At 45.6% G+C, this 23412-nt stretch overlaps 2 protein-coding genes and 1 non-coding gene across 4 annotated transcripts in view; 2 read left to right on the top strand and 1 right to left on the bottom strand.

Annotated features, from left to right (window-relative positions):
* Positions 1-4858, top strand: part of LOC135814520 (serine-rich adhesin for platelets-like) — a 29476-nt gene extending 24618 nt beyond the window's left edge. The window contains exons 21-23 of the mRNA XM_065327646.1: positions 747-787; positions 2660-2720; positions 3604-4858. Coding sequence (XP_065183718.1) covers positions 747-787; positions 2660-2720; positions 3604-3902 — 401 coding nt within the window. The 3' untranslated portion in view covers positions 3903-4858. The remainder of the gene's footprint in view (positions 1-746; positions 788-2659; positions 2721-3603) is intronic.
* Positions 4859-11929: 7071 nt separating this feature from the next.
* On the top strand, positions 11930-12023 carry Trnay-gua (transfer RNA tyrosine (anticodon GUA)). The gene is made up of 2 exons: positions 11930-11966; positions 11988-12023. It is a non-coding gene; the product is annotated as a tRNA-Tyr (tRNA).
* A 936-nt stretch (positions 12024-12959) lies between these two features.
* On the bottom strand, positions 12960-23240 carry LOC135814519 (ERO1-like protein beta). 2 transcript variants are annotated; one of them, XM_065327644.1, is made up of 16 exons: positions 22907-23240; positions 20841-20957; positions 20416-20499; positions 18974-19045; positions 18654-18703; positions 18342-18412; positions 18003-18123; positions 17462-17514; positions 17164-17253; positions 16289-16363; positions 15848-16007; positions 15270-15333; positions 14558-14644; positions 14083-14198; positions 13743-13833; positions 12960-13428 (listed from the first exon to the last, which is right to left on the bottom strand). In XM_065327644.1, the coding sequence occupies exons 1-16, from the start codon at positions 23036-23038 to the stop codon at positions 13423-13425; spliced, it is 1389 nt and encodes a 462-aa protein (XP_065183716.1). In that variant the 5' UTR covers positions 23039-23240; the 3' UTR covers positions 12960-13422. The 2 variants fall into 2 exon arrangements, with proteins under 2 accessions (XP_065183716.1, XP_065183717.1); XM_065327645.1 differs by having other exon boundaries at positions 18986-19045; positions 22907-23238.
* Positions 23241-23412: the final 172 nt, after the last annotated feature.

The following is a 23412-nucleotide window of genomic DNA, read 5'->3' as shown; positions in this document are numbered from 1 at the left end:
AACAGGGTATACCAAATAAGGCTGTGTTTACATGAGAAATTTCAACCCGGGTCGAGTTCAGCCCGGGTTGAAAGTCTGTACGATAGACAAAATAGGTGAGCGTTTACATGAAGACAGTTGACCCGGGTTAAATATTGATATGCCGCCAAAAGTCCACTTCTAGAGTCATGTATGGTCACGTGAATACTTTCGCGCGAAATTTGCATGTGCAGTGCTGTTCAAACCTGGCGCAAGACACGCACATTTCTCGCCCCGGGTTGATTTCAACCCTCTCCCCAAGGGGAGGGTTGAAATCAACCCGGGTCAAGCGCAACGCGTCATGTATACGCGCCATTCATTTTGTTTACATGGCAGGTGAAATCTGACGGTTGAAGCGCCTCATGTAAACACAGCCTAAGGAATCGCCAGGCCTTGTGTGAAAACATAAAACAAAGGCAGTTATGAATCCGTTTGTGGGAGATAGATAAATAATTAGACACATAAATAAGGCCATCTAGCCACGTGGATGGATACGACATATCCATCCACGTGGATGGATACGACATATGCTTCAGTCTTTTGGTATTCAATGCCACTTGTTCCTACGAATATTTACTTTGGCCACCTTGTGAATTTTAACATGCTGAACATTACTCAATTGCTGATGTTGATGCTTAGCTAATAGTTATTCTTGGAAGAGTTGAGTACATTGTAAACCATTGAGGACATTCCTGTGCTGTGTGCTTCTTGGTTTTGTATTTTCCCAGCCGCTCACCTTGCTTCAGGGCTGGCACAACTTGCTGCACAGGTAAGTGACACGGCTGAATAGTGACAACGTCCTTGTCTGGTGATGTTGACTTTTGTATTGCTCTTGCACTGTCTTTTAAACACTTGATGGCTAGGCTCAGTGGGCTGATATAAGAAGCACAGTACTGTATGATGTCATGATGTTGAAAGTATGCAGGTAACTGGTCAGTAGGTCTGAAGATTGTGTCGTTATGCGCGAGTCATTGTTAGACCCGAGGTCATTATTCTCTAGGTTGACTGTACATATGGTTGGCACAGCGCTCTTTGGCGCCGGACAGTACTGCATGTCCTGTATGTTGTGCAGGTCATTGAGAGTGGCAGGACGTGGCTGAGCCGCGTCCTCACTGTCAGGCCAACTCCCTTCCAAACTGCAGTCGCACTCTTGTCAGGGTTTTAGTCAGCTTGAAACTGATAAGATGCGGATGGGAAAGTCTGTGCGTAGGTGTGCAAGTCTGCATTGCTCCATACATGCAGGACAGCACACTAATGTGGGCCCATGGGTATTTTTTAGCAATGAACTAGCATGCATGGTGGTTTACTAAAATGTTACTGTGAATCAATTATAATTTCGTATTTAAAGCGAATAATAGTCGTAAACTGAGAAAAAGAACACTTCGTACTGAAGTAGTCATCTAACTTTCGTAAGTGCCATCGATCGGGGGCTACTACGTGTATGCATACAGTACTGTACAAGTGAATGTATTTTAGTAAGCGTTTTAATTTTGTAGGTGGCGGGAGCCTTACGAAATTTACGAAATTAAAATGACTAGGACATAGAATTGATTTACGGTAGTGCCTACATGTCGTAGATGATGACAACAGATACAGTGCACAGACTGGTGCAGCTAGCCTCGCCTACTGCCTTGCTATATTCTTGGTGGAGGGACATGCTATGACCAAGAGTAGGTAAACAAGAGTGTGCAACTTCGGGACGGGTTGGCCCGCGGCGGGATTTTTTGTTGACGTAATCTTTTCGACAACGCACGCGCTTCGAGTCATTTGGAAAGTTTTGCCGCGTGCACTTGGCCGGGCTTTACATTACAAGGTCGGTGCCCAGCACGTGCTCTCACACTGCTCTGCGGCAAAATGCGCGTTTTTCTGAAAAAAGGTGACGTCAACAAAACATTCCGCCGCGGGCGGGGGTATCTGCAGATTGTGCAGAAGAGATCCGGAGTTGCACACTCTTGTTTATCTACTCTTGCTATGACTAGTGTGACAAGAGAGCGTCACCACAATTCAATCATTATGCATGTAAGGCAAGCATGACATGAAAGCCCAGAACAGGATTTGGTGGTTCTCCTGGCCATGCCGGTATGGGTGCTGTCTGATGAACTGATATTTGGATTCTGTATCTTTGATTAAATTATCTTTAGGATGAATGAAAATGAGCTCGGGGATGTTTTCAGATAGTCCTGCTGGTGTTCTATTTGCTGTTCGACTTTGTATGAAAAATATTTTTCAGTCCGTCTTGTCAATTTGAAATGCATTGTACAATTTTGTGTTTTGCTTTCTTTGTGTCTTGCTCTTTCTCTGTCTGTCTGTGTGTGTGTGTGTGTGTCTCTCTCTCTCTCTCTCTCTCTCTCTCTCTCTCTCTCTCTCTCTCTCTCTCTCTCTCTCTCTCTCTCTCTCTCTCTCTCTCTCTCTCTCTCTCTCTCTCTCTCTCTCTCTCTCTCTGTCTCTCTCTCTCTCTCTCTCTCTCTCTCTCTCTCTCTCTCTCTCTCTCTCTGTCTCTCTCTCTCTCTCTCTCTCTCTCTCTCTCTCTCTCTCTCTCTCTCTCTCTCTCTCTGTCTCTCTCTCTCTCTCTCTCTCTCTCTCTCTCTCTCTCTCTCTCTCTCTCTCTCACTCACTCACTCACTCACTCACTCTCTTACAGGCTCCTCCAGCTGCTGTGTTACCAAATCAAACCACCTCCGATGCTTCCATGAACACTACTGGTATGTTGGGGTACTCACATTTCATGTACATGTGTACCCAAACATGAGTACAATCCTACACATGCTGCAGTACTGCCGGCTGCCTTCTGTCACGCTTGGAGGTACTAGTATACCTAAGTTACCGGTATACCGTATATTCTCTATTACAAGCACAGGTCTCCATTACTAGGACAGTCCCTAATACTAGCACACCGTGAGCACCTTTCAAAACATTATAAGCACAGTCTCTATTATTAGCACAGTCTTGGTGGAAATCAATGCTGCATGCATCTAGCATGTATTTCTTCGTGCTCTGTATGGATATATTGGTTGAAAATATAAGCACGGTCTCCAATATAAGCGCGGTCTCCAATACAAGGACGGGGTATTAAAAGGGGTGTTGAAAAAATATAAGCACAGCGCTTATAATAGATACATATACGGTATGTTGTGTTGGTGTAGGCTGACTGGTGCGCGGCATGGGAACCAGTCAGTCCTGCCATGTTTGATTCAAAGCAATACTGTTCATTACTGTGCAGGGTTGATACCAGGCATGAGGAGCACAGATACTGATAGCCAGGAACCGCTTCTAATATACCCTGGGCTATGCCCCTGTTGTCGAAACGGTGCGCCTTTGTTTGTGGCTTGATGCTCTGAGGTATCCAATGCATTCCTTCTCTTCGGCGTTATGTCCACGCACATTAGCGGTGGGAATTGTTTTTGGACTTTGTGCCTAGATCTACTGTGTGAACAGAGGACAAACTCTACTCTGAAGGGAAGTGTGAATAGTTTCAAAAGCGCAATCGGAACAGCTTGTTCAGAAGCACTGTAAATAGCCTTGACTGGACAATAAGCGCTTCTAGAAACTGTGTGCAATGCTACTTATGCTGCTGTTTTACCACAGGTGATGCCGGTTTAGTGGCTACTCCACTTGCATCCTCCACCCTGACTGGGACACAACAAGTCATGCCACTGGAAGGTGTCTCAGTGACCAGTGTGCAAGCTTCAGCCAACGTACCTGCCTCAGCGGCAATTCCCAAGCGGGCCATTCGTGAAGGTGATGACAATGATTCCAGTTCTTCTGATGATTCTAGCAGCAGTAGTAGTAGCAGCAGTAGCAGTAGCAGCAGTGATAGCAGCAGTGATGAGAACTCTGATAATGAGCAGGCAGCGGCAGCCTCGGGTTCTGTGCCAGCGTTGTAACAGGCCAGTCTCGTGGGTCCTTTTGTTGAAATCGGATGAGTGTATGCCCGTATATGGCACCTGCATCACATCGTTGCCTTTACCGGATTTGTATGTGTAGCGTATGGTAGTTCATGCATGGAATTTCGTAGTTGGTTCTACGTGTCTTGATACCAGATTTCGCTTTTTGTAGAGATGAACGATTTTCACATGGTCACAGCAAAATTACGAATCTACACCCAAGATGGCTGGGACAGCGGAGTAGTGATAGGTCGATTTGTCATGTTTAGAAAAATGCTTGCATATTCGCTATTCATGCGTCACTGTGTTTGCTTCACTATTGCCCATTATGCTTTCTATCGGGGAGTAGTATTTTACTAGTCCGTTTCTACTCCCTGCTTTCTATGATATTCTGCAAAGAATTTGTTCGGATGCTTGCTGTGCCCTGTGACATTCGGAACAGGACATTACTGCTGTTCTTCTCTTTGTACCCTGCTAACATCACGCTCCATTTTAGCAATTGCCTTACGTGACTGATAGCATTCATGCATGCACCAGATCTACTGTATTGATTCTGGCTAGCTTTTTTTATTATTTTTATTTTTATTGTTGTTGCAATCTCTACATTGCTGATTTGCAGACGCACATCATGATATCAGCACATCAGCACCACTGTGACATCAGCACCTCGCACCATTGTGACATCAGCACGTCAGCACCTCAGCAGCATGGATACACAAACAACACTCACTCAATCACTGACTGTGTGCTTGCACCGACTGTGCACAGTGAAATCTTCATTAATTTTGAATGCATCTGCCGCATCTAGTCTGAATGTTTTCACTATTCAAAGTGCTTGGCAGAACAGCCCTGTGTCATGTAGGCTGCTATATCACACCATTGATTTGTGTATTTCTGCTGTCGGATGATACTGAATTATCAGATTCTGATCATTGAATAATTGTCCGTGACGGTCAGATAGATGGTTATGGTTCGGGAGCGGGGTTGTTGACCAGCTTTGGAGGGTGGGGGGCCCGGGGGGGGGGGGGGCAATGCGTAACCATAGGAGCCAGCCATTGCATGTATCGTGACAAGTTAGTTGAGTATCACTGTATGCCCTGGCACCTGGTCCTGTAAATCCATTGGCTCTGTTTGTGTACATATCCCCTCTCCAGCTTCCTTGTTCTTTGCACTCCCAGCCCAGCAAATGGCCCTGTACTATACTGGGCAAGATTTCACTTTCCTGATCCACTCTAGCTCTGACGCCTGGGCCCATGCCCAGGGTACGGTCTGGGTGTCCATGGGGATTATCCCCCCCCACTGGGCCCCAGGCGGCCCGTGGCCATGCATGGTCCACAAAAACTTGAAAAAGGGAGTCCCTGGACAGGCTGGATCTGGAGTCGCATAGATGAGATAAGAATAGATAACTGATTCTAACCAGGGAGTCGTAAAATACAAATTTACGACTCCCTGATTCTAACCAGCATGGCAGTAACGTTAAGGAGGCTCCCACCTAAAGAAGTACAAATAAAAGGTCCATGGACACCCTGTTTTTTATGCATAGAATGGTGGAGTGATGTCTCCTCTTCAACTTGGTATAGTTTTTAGGTAGGGTCACCAGGCATATAAGAGGTATTCTGGTGTATTTAGTGAGTGTACAATTTCTTGATTTTCGGCAAAATAATGGTAAAAAAATTTGGTTTTTGACCCAAAGAAGCCTCCTGGAGGGAGGATACTAAGCATTTTTCTTCATCATATGTTTAAGAACCGCATTTGGAGGTATCTTGGCTACACAAGATAGACTGTGTCTTGGTTTTGCCCTTGGCGAGCCACTTTTTCGAAATTACGGGTACCGAAATTTCCATCGGGTGCTGAATTGTGAAATGGTTCAGCCTGCAACATTTTGTCCATGGACATATCGATTTTTGTGGCTTTCTGTGATCCATGAGCCCCAAGGAAACCGATAATGGACAGTTTTGATGGTGTCACCAGGCACTTTAGGCCCCTACGAAACAATATAGGTATCAAAATATGGTATTTTTAGGCCAATTCTCAAAATACCGTAAAAGTCCGTAAATAAGTACGTATTTACTTTCGAATTTAGTGACCACACCCGTACTAACTTTCGGGCGGGTACTGACTTTCGGGCACGAACTAACTTTCGGACCTGACTTGTGTATACATTGATATACGAGTAGTGTACATGTAAGGCAGCGAGGTTTCATAACAACCTCGACCATGAAACTGGCACATGAATAATGTGAAATCAGGCATTCAAAATCAGGCACACTAGACACCCACACGTGTGCGTGCCCACGCACATACATGTACATGTAAACACCCACCCACATGCACTCTCATGCACGCATCATTGTAACACTACTAGTCCATACTGGACCATAGGACTTAGTGTAAATATAAGCATGAAGACCAGCCACTGCACTGGGCATGCATTTGCTGGTTGTCACTTGCGTTGATAGCAGCAGACTCCAGAAAAACACACGCTATGTACAATGTATGTGAAGGGCAATATGCATCTACACACGCTGGCGTGCAGCACATATACCATGTACATGTAGTGTACTGTCATGATCTCTTGGCAATTCTTTTTTGTGTCTCAAATGCGGTTCACAAATGTGCATTCACATGCACCTCCTGTACTGTAAAGCCACTGCCACACTGTCCTTGCGGACACCAGAGAATAGAGCCAAACAGAACCAGCACCGTGAGCCCCCCCCCCCCTTCCACACCTAGCTTTGCACACGCGTGCGCGCGTGCATGCGCACACACATGTGCGCAGACATTTGCATGCACATGCACACAGTGTACTCGTGGGAACATGTGCATAACCCAGATCAACATTGCATGCGAACCCACACATGCGGGCACGAGCACGCGCGCACACACACACACACACACACACACACACACACACACACACGCACACACACATGTGAGCACACATACACACATACACACATGTGCGCACACACACACACTCATACACCTGCCCACCGCTGAAGCGAGGATAGCGAGCAAACTACGTTAGACATAGCAACTTGTGCTCGGATTACACCTTTCAACAGCTTGCACACACATACACACACGCGCGTGCGTGCGTGCACGTACACACGCGCACATACACACACACACATAAATGCATGTACTTGCGCATAGGAAAGGATTCAAAATATTCAGCCATAGACATTATTTACCCAATGCACACCTGAGTGTGCACATCTTAGTTGCGGCATCCCCATTTTTACAAGAGCAGGATTTAGAAGTTCGTCCTTGGTTCAAGACACAAGCTTCTGGCCAGCGCTTTCCTTACACCATCAGTACAGTACAGTGGTTGACACGAACCTCATTCCTACAGGGACAGCAGCCCAAGTTCAGCAGCTCTGAGATACGTTGTCCATTGAGCTCAGGATACTCAAGGATCCACCGAAAGTTTCAAACGGCACTCGTGCGACTGGAGCTGCAAGTGGGTCCACTTACCAGCGAGTGGGCAGCCACTTCATGCTCCACAGGAAGTCCATGCTAAATTCCAGTACCAGTACTAGTATCACTACGTTCGACATCGATGTCTTCACTGACTTCAGCCTGCTTTTCTCACCCTTCTTCGTCAGTAATAATATTTTCTTCTTTGTGGCCACCGCGTACCGCTTCAGCAAAGTTTTCAGAAAAAAATCAAGCAGCGTAGGAACTGCCTTTGTTTTGCATTATCCATGGTCAGTGATTCATTCCAGCGTAGAAACTGCCACGGCTACAGAAACACTGCAACAAGTAGAACTACATCCTGGAACAACTGCGAGCACAGAGAAATCAAAAAACTTCTTTCTGAACAACAGCTTGTTTTCGCGTAGAACGCGATATTTTTTGAATCTCGCGGCAAAAAACAGATTTTGGAGGTGCCCTTTTTACACTGCGCTGCGCAACTGTTCGGAGCCTCCTTAAAGGGGAAGTCCGGTGAAAAATTTAAATTTCACTGTCCGTAGAGTTCGGGTCGCTGAGTCGAATGGTCTTTGTCCGAGGAGGCTGCGGCTTATGGTTCGTCAGATACGCCCAATCGAACATGTGCGAATTTGAGCGCGCATCACCCAGATCTAGGTGATGACGTCACAGCGTGCAGTCAGGTAGCCACACCATCTAGTTGTGTACAAAAATGGCCATATTCGGAGCGCGTTCGATTGGGGAACCGTTTGTCGCAGCTTCTTCGGACCAAGACCATTCGATTCAGTGTTACAAACACTACGTACCCTGTGATTTTCAGCTCGGTAAACCTGGAGGTTATACCGTATTATAGCCGTTTCCGAGTTGGACTTTTCCGTCAGCCTCTAGCTCTACGCGCTCTGCGCTGCGTGCATGCAGTGCGTGCAGTGACAGTGTGTTATCTAGCTGTAGTGCAGTCAACAAACTCATCACAGAGGAACTACTCCCGCACTGCCGTGCTGGGGTAGTATGTACAAGACTCGAGTCACAACTGACACAAGACTCAGAAAACTAGTCAACACACGGACTTGTCATGTACTACACTCGTATCAGTCGTATTGTACAGTCATGTAGTCAGAGAACGTGCGTTTCTCCTTGCCGGTGCCGGTGGTTGTGCTTTGAGAAAGAAAATTTTAGTTTTCCGCACCCGCCTCATTATTTTTATGTTACAGCGATGAGTGCACAACCGGTTAACCGTGACAAGTGACAAAACAGCGAACAGCTCCCGGACCTAGAACTTTCAGATTCCATAGCGTTGCGAGCGAAGAGTCGTGCCCGTGGTTCAAAGAGCCTGCACTGTTCTCCAATTGAGTAGTCCGAAATATTCCAAGTTCGCACCAAAACATCACCATGTGGCAGGCTACTGGAGTCTAAGCGAATCTAATCGGTATGGAACAACATTTAGAGCACTCGCATCACTCTTCTCCATTTTGGCGACCCTGCTCTCCAGCGATCTGATCAGCCTCGTCTGCAATAGCTGCTGCTTCTTCATCAGTCGGAAACTCAGTAGCGCTCACTCTTGACCGGCCCGCGTGGCCATTTCTTCAGCTGAATACCGAGGTTCTCAGCCCCAGACCGAACTCATGAAGGTCAGCCATGGCTGCATCCTCACTCTCACAAGGAGTTACAGGTCTTCGGGGTCGCTTGCACCAAACTATCAGTCGCCAAATCATTTGAAATAGCACTGACACTATTGCTTTCACGCACTCCTTTTGACCTAGCTGCACGCTATGACGTTGCAGAGGGTGTGGCGCGGCCGCATGACGTCATGGCGCAGCCCCCGAAACTCAGTTTTTCAAACGGAAATATCTCGAGAACGCTTTGTCGGAGACACGTGGGACCAACACCATTCGACTCAGCGCCCGAAACTCTACCGACCCTGAAATTTAAATTTTTCACCGGACTTCCCCTTTAACCATTTTTGCAAAGCCCAGCACGAAGTAGATATTTTACTACTGCTACCGCCGGATGCACTGCATCAAGAGTTCATAACCAGCTGATAACCTGGCCGGGGTTATGAACTCTTGACTGTAAGGCCCTCTTCAGACTAGGTACAAAACAGCCTATAAGTCACATTTACATAGAAGTTTCCAGGACAACAACAAGAATCTGGCGGGAAGCCTAAAAAGCTGCCCAATCCTTTCAGGCAGGGTGCCAACCCTTGTACAAGGCAACTTTCCTGCATTTATCGTACTTTCACCAGGCAGTTGTACGAACTTTGTACCCGGGTACGACTGTCCGCTGCTTTCACACATCCCAGGCCCCTTGCGCAATTTCGTAGGGTCAAAGGTTACCTGTATATTGCATGTAAAATGTGTAGTCTGAAAGCAGGCATGGAAAAATGTTGCCTTTTAGGTTTTATGTGATTTTGTACTGGATGTTCTATGTACGTAGTCTGATGAGGGCCTAAGCGCTTGCACAGGGAGTTGTAAGGTACGAGGTGATTCGCAATTTTTGGACATGTCGCAATTTTTGGACAAATCAGTTAAATATGGAAGTAGAGTCCTCCTGAGTCGTTGTCCTTTCCTTGGTGGACAAATCGTTGACAAGAGTGTCTTCGTGTGGTCCTCAAGGTTCTTCGTGCCAATTTTTAGCCGTGAAGGCCGTTTCTTTCTGCGCGTTTTCTTTATTATTCTTAGGTAATGTAATGAGTAATTTTGAAAATTTCGATTAAATAATAAATGATTGAGGATTCCGTTGACTCTACGTCGCATAACGGAGAGAATGTCGACATGGGGGATGTTGTATCCCTTCCATCAACTCCAGGGACTACGTATTCCAGCTCGAATCCGCCTGGAAGAGTCTCCTCGCCTTCTCAACCGGTGCGTTTGTGGAGGGGTTCTGGTCAGGAGAAATCTCTTTTAGCAGTGCGAGCGTTCCACTCACCTGGCACCAGTGAACACTTCCTAACCAAGAAGGACGCAGCGGCTAGTTACGGCGCTAGCCCTCCACTCTTTGCGAAATATGAGAAGGAGATGGGCCACACTGCAGTGCTCTCCTCTGTTCTTGAATATGACGTCCATGAAAACCCTTGAGTGACCCTTTAAATTGTGTGTCATTGAAAAGCCTTGAAAAGCTTGCTATGAACGGCCTGTCATTAGAACTCATATCAGCCGGTCTCATAGGCATAGCCTTACCCCATTTTCATGTCCTGTGCAAGTTTTACTTGTTCACACCATTGCAGACTGCTGCTAGATGCTATTTAATTTAGTTGTCCAATAATTGCTCGCATTGAAAAAGCAGTAGAAAAAGACACCTTCAATCAGGTCAAGCTGTGGCCGCATGCTTCAACTCTATGCCTTCAGGTGTGTGTGGTGGTGGTAAAGCATAAGTGTGCCAGTAGAAAAGCAAGAAAGAAATTTAATTTATCTTACAAACCAACATAATGGGGTGCTATTTAAAGGGGAAGTGCATCGATTTTTCGAGTATGGTCCAGAAGAAAGACAATTTGATATTGGTTCGAATGGCATATCTCTCGTTTCCATACGATAAGCCAAACTTGCCAAATCGCCAATTGTATACTCACGTTGCCATAGCGACCAGCGCAGTGATGACGTACGAAAGGCTTAGCTCCACCACAGACAAGGTCGATCACTGCAGAATTTGGTCATTTTCAATTGGTTTATTGTATTCACGAAGTGAAAGAAGGGCTGTGTTCAATGCTGTAAGTGCAGTGAACTGTTTGTTAGTAGTCCTCTCGGTTGTGTACTGGGACGTGACACCGACAGGAGAAAGCTGGAGCGCGGAGACACCAGCAGACAAGCGAAAATAGTGACGAACAAAATTCTGAAATCTTGGTTGGGACAAATCAGACGTTCAGCATTTCCCCCAACCAAGGACCATGCCGTTTGCTCTTTCCAATTCCTGAAGGTGAACGTGATGCTTCCTGGCGACTCTCCTATCTCTCGTAACATCTTCTGAAGCCAGGTGAGACGACGGGTGGTGGAGATTGACGAATGAAATAATGTCGTAGGTTTGAAAGTTTGCTGAAAATGTCTCAGGAGAGACGGCGAATTCCAAGCATCTTGTCCTGGAGGAAACCATTTCCTAGGCACAGTCAGCCTAGGGAAATGCATGAGAAGGGCGACAAATAGTTCACGGCACTAACAGCATTGAACACAGCACTTCTTTCACATCGTGAATACAATAAGACAATTGAAAATGACCAATTAATATGAAGTGATCGACCTTCTCTGTGGAGGAGCTAAGCCTTTCGTACGTCATCACTCCGCTGGTCGCTATGGCAACGTGAGCATACAATTGGCGATTTGGCAAGTTTGGCTTATCGTATGGAAGCGAGAGATATGCCATTCGAACCGATATCAAATTGTCTTTCTTCTGGACCCTACTCGAAAAATCGATGCACTTCCCCTTTAATTTGAGTGTCCAAAAATAGCAAATGACCTCGTATGTCCATAGGCCCTGGCGCCATGGCATGGCTTGCCCATCCCGCACCCGATCCAGCGTAGTCATGGTATTGGTAGTCTACTCAGCCAGTCTCAGGCTTCTATTCACTGCGGGGGTCAAAGCACCTAGAAACACATGCAGTTTATGTACCTTCGATAGCTCAGTTGGTAGAGCGGGAGACTGTAGTGTGCACAGAGATGTGCAGTCATCTCTAGGTCGCTGGTTCGAATCCGGCTCGAAGGATTTTTTTGTTTTTTTCTTTCTTTGTTTGATCACTTCTTTTGTTGACTCTTTCTTTCACTTGCATTTGAGCTTTTTCGCCTGCGAAGGTTCATAGCTAGATATATATGCTGTGCTAATGCGTGAATACTATTCGTCCCTGCAGAAGATGCTGCGAGATATACCCAAGGTGCATGTACTCTTGGATACTCAGTAGTGTATACTGATTCTGGATTTGCCGTAGTAACTAATTACTGGTAAGTGCTCTGTTTAGTCGAGCCACCATTGTCTACAATACTGTCAATAGGACTGATGGTGAATAGCTGTGGATCTCGTATTCTGAAATGTGAACTACAGTTACACTAGTCGATTGCTCTCTTGCGTGTGGGTGGATATGGTTCGCATTCCCTTTAGGGGCACTTTCGTGAGTTGTGAGTAAATTTGTTTTCCAAGCATGAGCGCTGGAAGAAACGTTCATCAGTTTACCGATTATTACCGAGATTTCCCCTGGGCAAGCTATGTCATAGACGTTTGTGCTAATTGTTAGTCCCTACAGTTACTTGTGTCTGTTCACAATAGTTACCCTTGTTCTCCGCGGAGAGCATGCGCGCGCAGCCTTTCATTGTACGCCGTACATTTTCTGCGGGGTTCATGATGCCCAATACATGAATACGATAATGCGCACACCAAGGTGTACGTGTGTGCACTTGTTTAGAGCACAGTCATGTACATTCTAGGACAAAAGTCGATATTCCTGCCAGGTTTCACTGTGAAAAATAAAACTTCTCTGGCTTTGAGGCCAGAGCAAGCAGAACATGTTCTGACCAGGGAGTCGTAGAATATTTTACGACTCCCTGGTTCTGACCGATCCAGAACACGTGCAGTGTCAGCAGACCCAACCAAACGCACCGTTCAGGCGGAGCCTGTTCCCAAGTTATACTAACCTAATGTGCTCTAAGATTCAATAAGAAGGTGGGCATTGATTGTGCATGTGCCAGTACAGTACAGTCAAGTACAGTGCTTGCACCACCAGCCTTACATAATCATCAGTCAGTGCAGCAGGTGTACGAGGGCAATAATTTACCAGGATTTGTTTGTTTTGTTCTCAAAAAGAGGCCAGGCCAAATCACAGCACACTTTCTCATGAAACGATAAAAATATGATTGCTAAGACCCGCTAGCAGAACAGAATGGCAGAACAGAATAAGCAGAACAGAATGGCAGAGGCACGCCGTTGAGAACGTAAAGGCGGCGCACAGGAGAGCAAGAGGTGCAGAGAAATTTTGGGAAAGTAATACACAACTCTTTATTCGCCAAATAATATTGTCAAAGGTATTTAAACTGTGTAGAAAATAGCTCGGGTTTATATCAATGGCTACAAAGTAGAATGTCAATGCTCATAGATAGTACGTGTGCTGTCAACTTCAAAGCTGTGAACAACAGGACACACAAGAACAGATTGCACGCGTAAGAAACATGTAAATGCCGCACACGGACATGACTTGTGTGGCAAGTCAAAATACGGTGTGACCAACTTGCAGCAGATGCAAGGGGAGCTCACATCTACACCGGCTAACATGCTAGAGTAGAAACAACCCCAGAATGGACTCAACTGTTCTAGAATGCTCTATCAGACTATCACCACAGGCAGAAAAGGAATTGCTAGGCGTACGGACTACATTCGTAGCAAAACATAACAATATTGACCCTGGTGTGATACTACTTGTAGCAATATGAGACTTACCTCAGTGGTTTTGTCAGCATGCTGCCGGGGCTTGCCGGCATCCCCATTCGGTCGTCTAAATACTTTCAATGAATTTATACTGTCCGCCAACCTGTATAGAGACCAACATGGACATTGGGTTAGTAACTAAACTGTCTGTTTTAGAGTGCGCACCAGAGACAAGACAAGGCTGCTGATGCCCATCCTAGGATGGGCAGGTCACCGATCTAGGTAGACTGCAACACAAACCTGCCTAATTATTGTAGAAATAAATACTTTACTAAGAGAGCACGCAAGAAATAATGAGCACACAACAACACAGGCAAAAGGGACGGACTGACAACAATGGCCAACTCCTTACCGTCCTAAAGTGTTGAAGAGTGCTACTATTTCGGTTCTTTGGAGAGCACCACCCAGCCCGCTGGAGTACTGCTCGCCGTTAAACAAGATTTTCATGGCAGTTCCGAGACCTTGAACCTGACACAGAGTGGAATATAGGAAGGAAAATGAATAATAGAACTCCACTCTCTACTGATACTGCGGCAGAACAAGCATAGTAACTTGTATTTGCGTTTCTTTAATAGTTTGTAAAAGAAATGAAACGCACACACACAACACCAGTTCTCTGTATCTTGAACTTGACTGTGGTCTGTGTGCTTTGTTGTGTTCCTCACAGATATACTATCATTGCCACCGAACATGCACACGCGCATGCACACACACACACACGCTAAACCATTGCAAGCACGGAGTTCGACACAGTGCACATCGGCAAGATATCAAGGCAAAGAGGACTACAACTGCAAGGATCACCGAGGTACTAGTGTAGTACGCACCTGCAATTTGCCCCAGAGTCGACACCGTTGACAACCAACACAATCCATGATCAGTGAGATATTCTTGAAGTGAGACTGAACCTCTCGCTGAACACCAGCAACAGCACAAACAACAAGTCAAGACCGAACACAAGATGGAGGCACAGAACAGTCAAGCTTGTTCTCAGGTACAAGGCAGCTCTAGTCATAACCACAACAGCATTTTTCGCACTTAGAGTAAGGAGCATACACATAGAGAGTTTGTTAGATCACTGCTGCTGGGCTGGCTATAGAGAATCATAACACGTGTAGATCTACAATGACGTACAAGTATATGTACCAGGTCTTCATGGAACAGTTGTAGACAACACCATAGGGCTTGAAAGTGATGACGTCAAAAACGGCCAGGGAGTAGTAAGTTGACATCAGATTTCTATTTTGGATCCACTAAGGTGTGACTTTGCTATTGCCTCAGTATGTGGGTGCATAGCAACCCACTCATGTCGTATGCAGGGGTGACTTTTACTTCGCCACCAGTTGTAACCCCGCCCCCAGTAGCCAAATCGGTCAGTTTCACTGGCTACATCACCTTGCTGTGAGTAAGACGGCTTGAAATCCATACAAAAACTGGATCCAAGTGGATCCAGTTTTTGAATTTTTGAAATTGTTGCTATGCTGTGACGTAGCACTTTCAAGCCCTATTGCCTCCTCAACATTACTAGTACTTTCTTACCTTGAGGTGAGGTGCTGATTCGCTAGTGAACATCATCGTCTCATCAAAAGTACTTGGACAGGAGCTAGAGGCACACAGTCAGACAACATGTAACATGCATGCACTGAATAACAAGAGAAGGTGAAAGGTAAGGTAGCCCTCAGTCAACTCTGACCATAGCCACCGTTAGGGCACGAGGTGTTGGAGACCTCCTGCTTCAGTGACGGCGGCAGAGCTTATCTACTCTCCCTCGTCACCTCCCCCACCCCCCTCCCCCTCCCTAACCAAAGACCAGGAGGTTGGGGTTGTGGGTCGATTCCTAGTTTCAGGGAAGATTGTATCCACCCCTAGGAGAATCAGCTGGAGAGGCTAACAAGGGAAAATGAAAAGGTTGCTTCAGCCTTCAGCAATGTAGTTGCATGATGCCTATACCAGTTACATGTACTTGGTCAGTTGTGCCTCTAATTTGCAGTCTACAAATACAACTAACATTCCACTATTTCTCACATTCGAAAATGTCTAAGCATACACGTTTATTGCCTCGCTGAGTAGGTGCTGGTGGTAGTGGTAGCGAATTACATTGTACTACTTATACTTACTGTGTACTCGCCAGAATGCGTGTGACTTGCTCCTTGACGAACCTGTCGACTTTGCCATCACCTGTGTAGAACAGCTCGGAGCGCCACAGGTTCTCCGCCTTGATGACGGCCCTCAGCACCATCAGGAAGGTGAAGTAGAGGTTCTTCAGCCACTGTGGACCTAGGAGCATCATCACACACAGCAACAGTACAAGACGTACAAGTCAACAACAAGAACAAACGCAACAGGTAATAACGTTGAACAGCAGCATCCCAAAATCATTGTCCACAAGTACAACCTACTAGATGTACTATACTCGCCAAAAAATGCGGCCAATGCTGCACATGGTAGTCGACTACCATGTGCAGCATTGGCTACATTTTTTTTAAAAAGTATCAGCAGATAAAAACAAGGTGGAAATGTTTCTTTGAAGTTGACATGCATACGAACAGCACACATACCTTCACCATTCGTTGTGGATGGGTCGAAGCGCTTTGCAAATTCCTCCTGGTTCGGGCCAAATTCTTCTGCCAGGCCTGAAAAGAAAGAAATACCGGTAGTAAGACGCCGATTGTGACTCACTGTACAGAACCCCAGCAAAGGTGATGAGTCATCCAACAAGATGAACACATCTCCAGGTTTACATCTCCACGACGAGAGAGCTTGGAAGCTCAGGGCCCTACGCTATGCTTTTTTTCCTTGATGACCTAGACAAAAAAAGCATAGGGATGTTATATTAATTCTTATAAATTTCGTACGGTCGAGGGTAATACGACACCGTCTACCACCCTGATGACCTAGGCAAAAAAGCATAGGGACGTTATACATTTTTCAATTCTCCTATTTTTTCAGGCATAACCTGGGATTCGAACCCGCACTATCGCCCTACATGCATTCCCCCATACACTTCGCATTCATACTCATTCTTCCAAGTTGCTTCACGTTATGATCTTGCGTTTGAAAGCCCTATTTGAATATTGCGGCCAGCTGTATGTGGCCAGCTGTGTTTGATGGTATGGTACGGGACAGATACGGGATAGCGCCAGGCGTGACACAAACACACAAACAAACAAACAAATACCAAATTAAAGCTGTGTGGACCCTGGCTAGCGCCAGACGTTACTGAAGTAACGTCTTCTGCATAGCTACGGGAATTAAAATTAATATAGCTCACGGCTCGCGTGAGACTCCGTCACACTAGGAACTCCTTGATAAGTACAAGTGTGATAGCGATACGTTGTGATTCTTGTTTTTACACTTGTACTGTAGCACACATGTACATGTAGGTGTTCATGATAATAACCATCCGTGCCACTGCCTTACGTCAGCGACTTACCTAATTGATACTTGGCGCACAGGTGGACGTTGATGCTGGCATGCAAACCAGACACGATGCGATAGTATGCTCTCTTCTCACGACACAGACCTGCACATACACACGCACGCACAGTAGCAGTAGAGCGAGGAGGGCCAGATTTAAAAAATAAGCTACAATGCTTTGGAACACAGTGACATACTTGACAATTTCTTGTGCTCCAGGAATCCCGAAATTCCTGTCGGTTATCACTGAAAATCACTGTACAACATACAAGTCTAGAAACAGTAGAAATCGAAAGACAGTTTCTTCAACTCACTACTCAGCATGCTGGATGGAATGAAGGGCATGGCGGCCGGTGCTGACTTTGGCCTGCACACAAGACACAAAATACACAGTCACACACATAACGTTATAACTGATCTAATCAAGGTGGATGGTACGCAGCTTGACGCCGGGCAGGACTTGGACGTACGGCAGTGCACCACGAGACGGTGCTCTTACCAAGGACAGGGAATTTCAAATACATGTACTGAATGATCAGTGCATGAATCATCAAACTGAAAACAAGAATTAATGGAGGTACTGTAATGATAGCTTGATACGGGACAGTTTCTCTGGGTCATGCACAGGACAGTTTCTCTGGGTCATGCACAGGAGCAGTTTCTCTGGGTCATGCACAGGACACTCAGTGACTGCTACATCAACATGAGCAGGAGCAGTTTCTCTGGGTCATGCACAGGACACTCAGTGACTGCTACATCAACATGAGCAGGAGCAGTTTCTCTGGGTCATGCACGGGACACTCAGTGACTGCTACATCAACATGAGCAGGAGCAGGTCTCAGCCCATCAACTCACCGGAAACAGTTCTCCCGGTAAATAGCGTTCCAGATACGATGCGTGGATTCACCCCTGTAGCCAGTATACCTCTCCGGATTGATGGTCAAGTCGACATACTCTAGGTGTGTGGAGTTCTCCTCTGTGCAAGAAGGCAGCGTGAAAAAGCAAAAGTAAAGCAAAGTGTGAATGACTGTAGGACTACAATGTACCAACGGGTACGCACACACGGATACACACACACACAGTCATGCTGGCCGCACAAAAAGCTGGTAGCAATTGCCAATGAGAGGTTGACAATAATCACTGACATCACATGATTTCATGAAGCTACACTCTCTCCAATCAGAACAAACGTACCATCCAAATGGCAGAACGAGTCGCTTGCGTCGTGTCTCCTCCATTCACTGAACACCCGGCGATTGGTGTCACTGGAGTGGGGAACAATGAGAGCGACATACAGCTGAACAACCCCGATAACAATCAAGGATCAAAGAGCAGATGCAGCTCATGTACACATTCTCATTTCTGGTTTTCATGCCAGGAAAAAATAGACCTTCCTGGATCATGAGTTTGACATGTTCCCAGCATGATAGTTACAGTAATATACCGGTATTGGTCCCAAGTTGCCATTATGGCAAGCATCCAAAGTAAACAATAAATCACTATTACCTTATTGTGCCGTCAACACTGCTCAGCTCTTGTTCCCTTGAGCAGGATGGCTGCAGCAGTGAGCAATCACACAGCCATACACACACATAAACACACATACCATGTACCATGTATACGCTCGTCGCAAGAGAAGCATGCAAATCTGCAAATGCACTGGATGTACACCTACAGATTTTCTCTTACCGGCACCGTATAGCAACGATAGCGGACAAGATCCGAATGAAACATGTCAGATCAAGACTAGCGCCAGAAACACACACGCACACACACACACACACTGTATATGTAGCTATACTGTACATGTACAAGTACATCCTTACAACACCATTTACTTTTCCGGCAAATCGAGCGCCATCAATACTCTGCGCCTTGATCCCCGTCGGGACATCTTTCTGGAAAACAAACACAACAAAAGTGACATCAGTGTAATAGGGTTTTTAACAAGATCCGTTGCGTTCTACAAGAGGAAACCAGAACGGCCCTAGGAGTACATACATATCTTTCACCTTCACTATTCTGCAGTATGCTGCTCCTTACGCTTGCTTGTCAATAATCATCGGTATTAACATACCAATTTCTAAACAAGCGTAAGCCCCAACGTACTCCATGCTAGTCAAGTAGAGCCATTTGGTAAAACAAAAACGGCTCTTCTAGAATGATGTGGATTGCATCGGTGCTTACACTTCTTTCAAAATTGGATATTCTTCCAATTTGTTCTTAAAAACAAACATACCAATGCTAAACACACGGTGAAGAGACAATAATTTGATAACCGCAATCAATAAAACTAGCTGAACCGACATTTGTGTACTTTATTCATGCAATGTAAAAACGGTGGAGACGATGTGCAATAAAACGATGAAACTATGAAGAAATGGTGTAGGGAAAAAATATGGATTCAAACAAGTTTTCGTACAACACTCATCAGGAATCGTCGTTGTACTAAAGTACTAAAGTTCAATGGACCCGGTCAGGCGGGATGGACGAGACAGAGAGAGTACAGAGGAAGCGGAGGATGGAACGGACGGCGGAGGGAGCAGTGAGTCGGAGAGCAGTGATGGGAGTGATGGTGAGAATGCCGGTGAGAGTGTTAGTGTTGTGCGTAGGTTTCGTGGTAGCAAGTCTTCAGTGTACAATCATTTGCTAGCTAGTCCTGATTGTTGCAATTCGTATTCCGACTCTTCGTTCACTGTATTGTGCCGTGGTCGTCATGGTTATGGACTACAGTTAAAAGTGTTGGAAGCTATCTATCAGCGTCTGTACAAGCCTAATTTGTGTGTACAGAAAGATAGTATAATTGGGTTGAAATTGTTCAAGTAACGTGTCGTGTTTAGTGCGGCCCAGCTTGGCCGTTAATGTTCTAGGTGTAATGTACTGCTGTTATGTGTTATCACGTTGTCTTTCCTTCCTTTCTCCTTTGTTCATTTCTCGCTTTGATTGTTAAAATTCACACTTGTAAATTTCACTGTTGTTGCTCATAGTGTTATTTCTCTAACTTAGATTTTCTATAATAGTTCAATTTTTGTTTCAGTGTCCTTTAGTACAACGACGATTCCTGATGAGTGTTGTACGAAAACTTGTTTGAATCCATATTTTTTCCCTACACCATTTCTTCATAGTTTCATCGTTTTATTGCACATCGTCTCCACCGTTTTTACATTGCATGAATAAAGTACACAAATGTCGGTTCAGCTAGTTTTATTGATTGCGGTTATACCAATGCTAGTAGATATATCTCTTGTCCTCAACACCTACAACTCACCTCATCACAGGGTGATACAGAACAACCCTTCAACACACAGCCGCCATTCTCCGTCCAGAATGGACAAGGACGGTCCAAAGCAATCTGAACATAACAACAGAAAGTGCGGAGAAGAAAAGATTTCAGTTCAACGCTTTCTTACCAACGTTACAGGTTTACGAACTTAGAAGTAGCACCTGGGCGGTAAGAATTGACGATGTTGGTTGCTCCTACTTAGAGCTCACGCTTCCCGCCGGATTAACTGACATTTGACTGACTTACGCCCGCCATCCAGAGCACATGAGGAGTATTGTTGAACCCTCCACGTGTACATTGAGCAGCATTGCATATGCACCAGCAGACCTCATTGTGTAAGACGTCATTATGATCACACACAAACCACCATTACAGGCCAATGCATTGCCAGCACGGCATGTGCAACATACCCGGAAGAAGCGGAAGTACGGCGAAAGAAGCAACTTCTGCAGTTGCGGGTGCAGCTTGTCAACAAGCTCCTCTACAGCTTCTACATCACAGCAACATTCATCTACCTTCCCGTTGAGCTGTACAAGTACCACGGGAGGCACAGAGCACAGAACAGAACAGAAAACAAACAAATGAGATCCCACACCATGTACACCACACAGCCTAAGTAAGTATGGTCACGACTGGAGCCCAGAATGAGGGATACATGTGCTGCACTTGTGCACTTAGTGTCCCTGAGGCACTATATTTCAAAGTCCATCACAGGCGAGGGCATTATTTTTCAATGCTGGTACAAGTATAATTACGTCACCCAGCCTAAAACAAAGACAGCCAAAAAAGAACAGAGTCTAAACTATCAATAGCTGTGGAGCGTAAGTACTGCTGAAATAGAAGAGACGCATAACTCCTAAGAAACTGCCGCAAGAACTGCGATGGTGGTCGTGAAACCAGCAGTGCAATGACACAGACAAGACAACAATACTAAACTTGCACATGCCCTTGATTACAAGCTCGGAGCACTATTCAAGACTGGGACGCTATTCGAGACAGGACTCTAATCGCGCGAGTACAGTGTGTGTCTTACAAACTTACACATCACTCATTCTGGGTTCCACCTATGGCCACACTTAGGTGATAGAAACAGTGCAACAAAGAGTAGCCAGAATATTAGCTGCTGGGCAGGTCATCAACAACTAATTAACTTGTCCATTGGTTGTCTATTGTTGGCGCAATATGTCACACGCTTGTTAGATGTCACATTTGCACCTTTTCCTCATTCCGTCGAATATAGGTACGAGGTCAAACTCTACAAACCTCCTTTTGTGTGTACAGTAGAGTCGCGCGCCCAAGAACGTTGTTTCCAAGGGGTTTGCCTGGGACGTTCTTATTTTTCATGAAATCTGGTTACGTTCTTATTAAGTTATAGCACGTTCTTAGAAACAATCCGTACTGGATCATATGTATCCCACAAGATGCCAGAAAACCAACACCGCCGTTCTTAGCTTTAGGCTGTTGCGTTCTTAGAATTTCAGGCTGGACGTTCTTGGGCTCCACGTTCTTCAGCGCGCGACTCTACTGTATGTCTGAGGTCACGCATTTTACCGTGTTGTTTCTGGATACTCCTCCTTGCACGGTTTTTATCACACCTCTGCTGGATAAAATCCACTGTGCTTATTCAGTTTCTTTTTGCCTGTATTCACCCTGATGAGAAAGCCTCGAAAGTACTTGTGGATAATTTCGAAAATTTTACTCGTAAGAAGTCTGAAGCTTGATAGCATTTGGAGGTTCTTCTCCCCCCCCCCCCCCCCCCCAGACCCACCATTAATTTTGATATTTTAACCAACAGACTACACTGTGAAATGCAGGATTTTCTTTAGCAGGATCAATGAGCACAGTGCAGCATGACGGCAGGAGTGTGATAAACTATTCAACTTGCAAGGTAAGAAAAAGACATGAACGCTGACATTAGTGCGGCCTAGTACAGACCCAATAGAGACAGAGGAGCACTTCACCAGTCGATGCAGCACAGGTGCAGAGGTGTGCAGAGTGCATGCATTCAAGTGCCCATTGAACATGATAAAAGGCATGCGCACCTGAACCTACCAATACACTTCTACTATCTACAGGACATGTACAGCACAGTGCCAGTACTCCACTAGCTCACAAACATGATCATGTAGGATCTGGTACAATGACATTGTGTGCTATTGACGTATTGTGTGTATTTTCCAACACTCGCACCTGCTCAGCTGAGCTGGTTCATGTACTGTCTGTAGTGTAGTACGATATTATGGTCCAGCAGGACAACAGGGTACATGTTCCACAGATACAGATAATTATGCTCACCAAATGAACCTTGGCCACTGTTGCACATGCCAGGGTTTTTTCATGAAACACGTGTCAAACTGTCATACGGTATACGAGTGATGGTCACGTAGTGTGGGCTCCTATTGATAGACAACTACTATTTCAATCAATTGGATCAACTTTGCGCATGGACATCAACTAGTGCGGCGTGAAAACTTACCTCACAGAAGCAGTACTCTGTGTTCACAGATCTCTTCAGCTGCCGACGATAATATCCGACTGACGATGAGATTGGCAGCAGAAAGCACAGCAATATCGCTGCATACGTCACATGTATTCTAACGTTACCCATTTCAACACTATCATCATCGAAGAGCAAACCACTGAGATCGGAACGAAAGCAAGCACAAAGATATCACAAATGTAAGGGAAGCGATCCAGAACTTCGCAAAGCAACAAAGCATGAAGAACAGGTGTACAAGTCTGTAGAGTTTCTGGTGATCGACTGACTGTCTGTGGCTGAATGAATTATTTCGAAACAACAGTCGAGTCGACACTTGATCGATGACACCTGTGGCTGTGTAGAACGTGGAATCGAGGTTCATGCGTGTAAAACACGTCACTTTACTTTGAACAACCAGAAAACACACGTCACTTATGCGGTGTCATTTTGAATTTTTGACTGATTTGAGCCATGGCGCCACGGTACGGGACGATCGAGTACTA

This window comes from Sycon ciliatum, chromosome 4, assembly GCF_964019385.1.
Source record: "Sycon ciliatum chromosome 4, ocSycCili1.1, whole genome shotgun sequence".
In the NCBI taxonomy this organism is placed as follows: Eukaryota; Metazoa; Porifera; class Calcarea; order Leucosolenida; family Sycettidae; genus Sycon; species Sycon ciliatum.
Note: the sequence above shows the minus strand (reverse complement) of the source record. Positions and strands in the feature narration are given on the sequence as shown.

Coding starts and splice junctions, on each gene's coding strand:
- LOC135814519 (XM_065327644.1), bottom strand. CDS start 23,038: ATGGGTAACGTTAGAATACATGTGACGTATGCAGCGATATTGCTGTGC. Junction 15,334..15,847: donor CGCATTCTGGCGAGTACACA/GTAAGTATAAGT, acceptor GTGTGCCTCTAG/CTCCTGTCCAAGTACTTTTG. Junction 14,199..14,557: donor GACTCTGGGGCAAATTGCAG/GTGCGTACTACA, acceptor ACTCTGTGTCAG/GTTCAAGGTCTCGGAACTGC.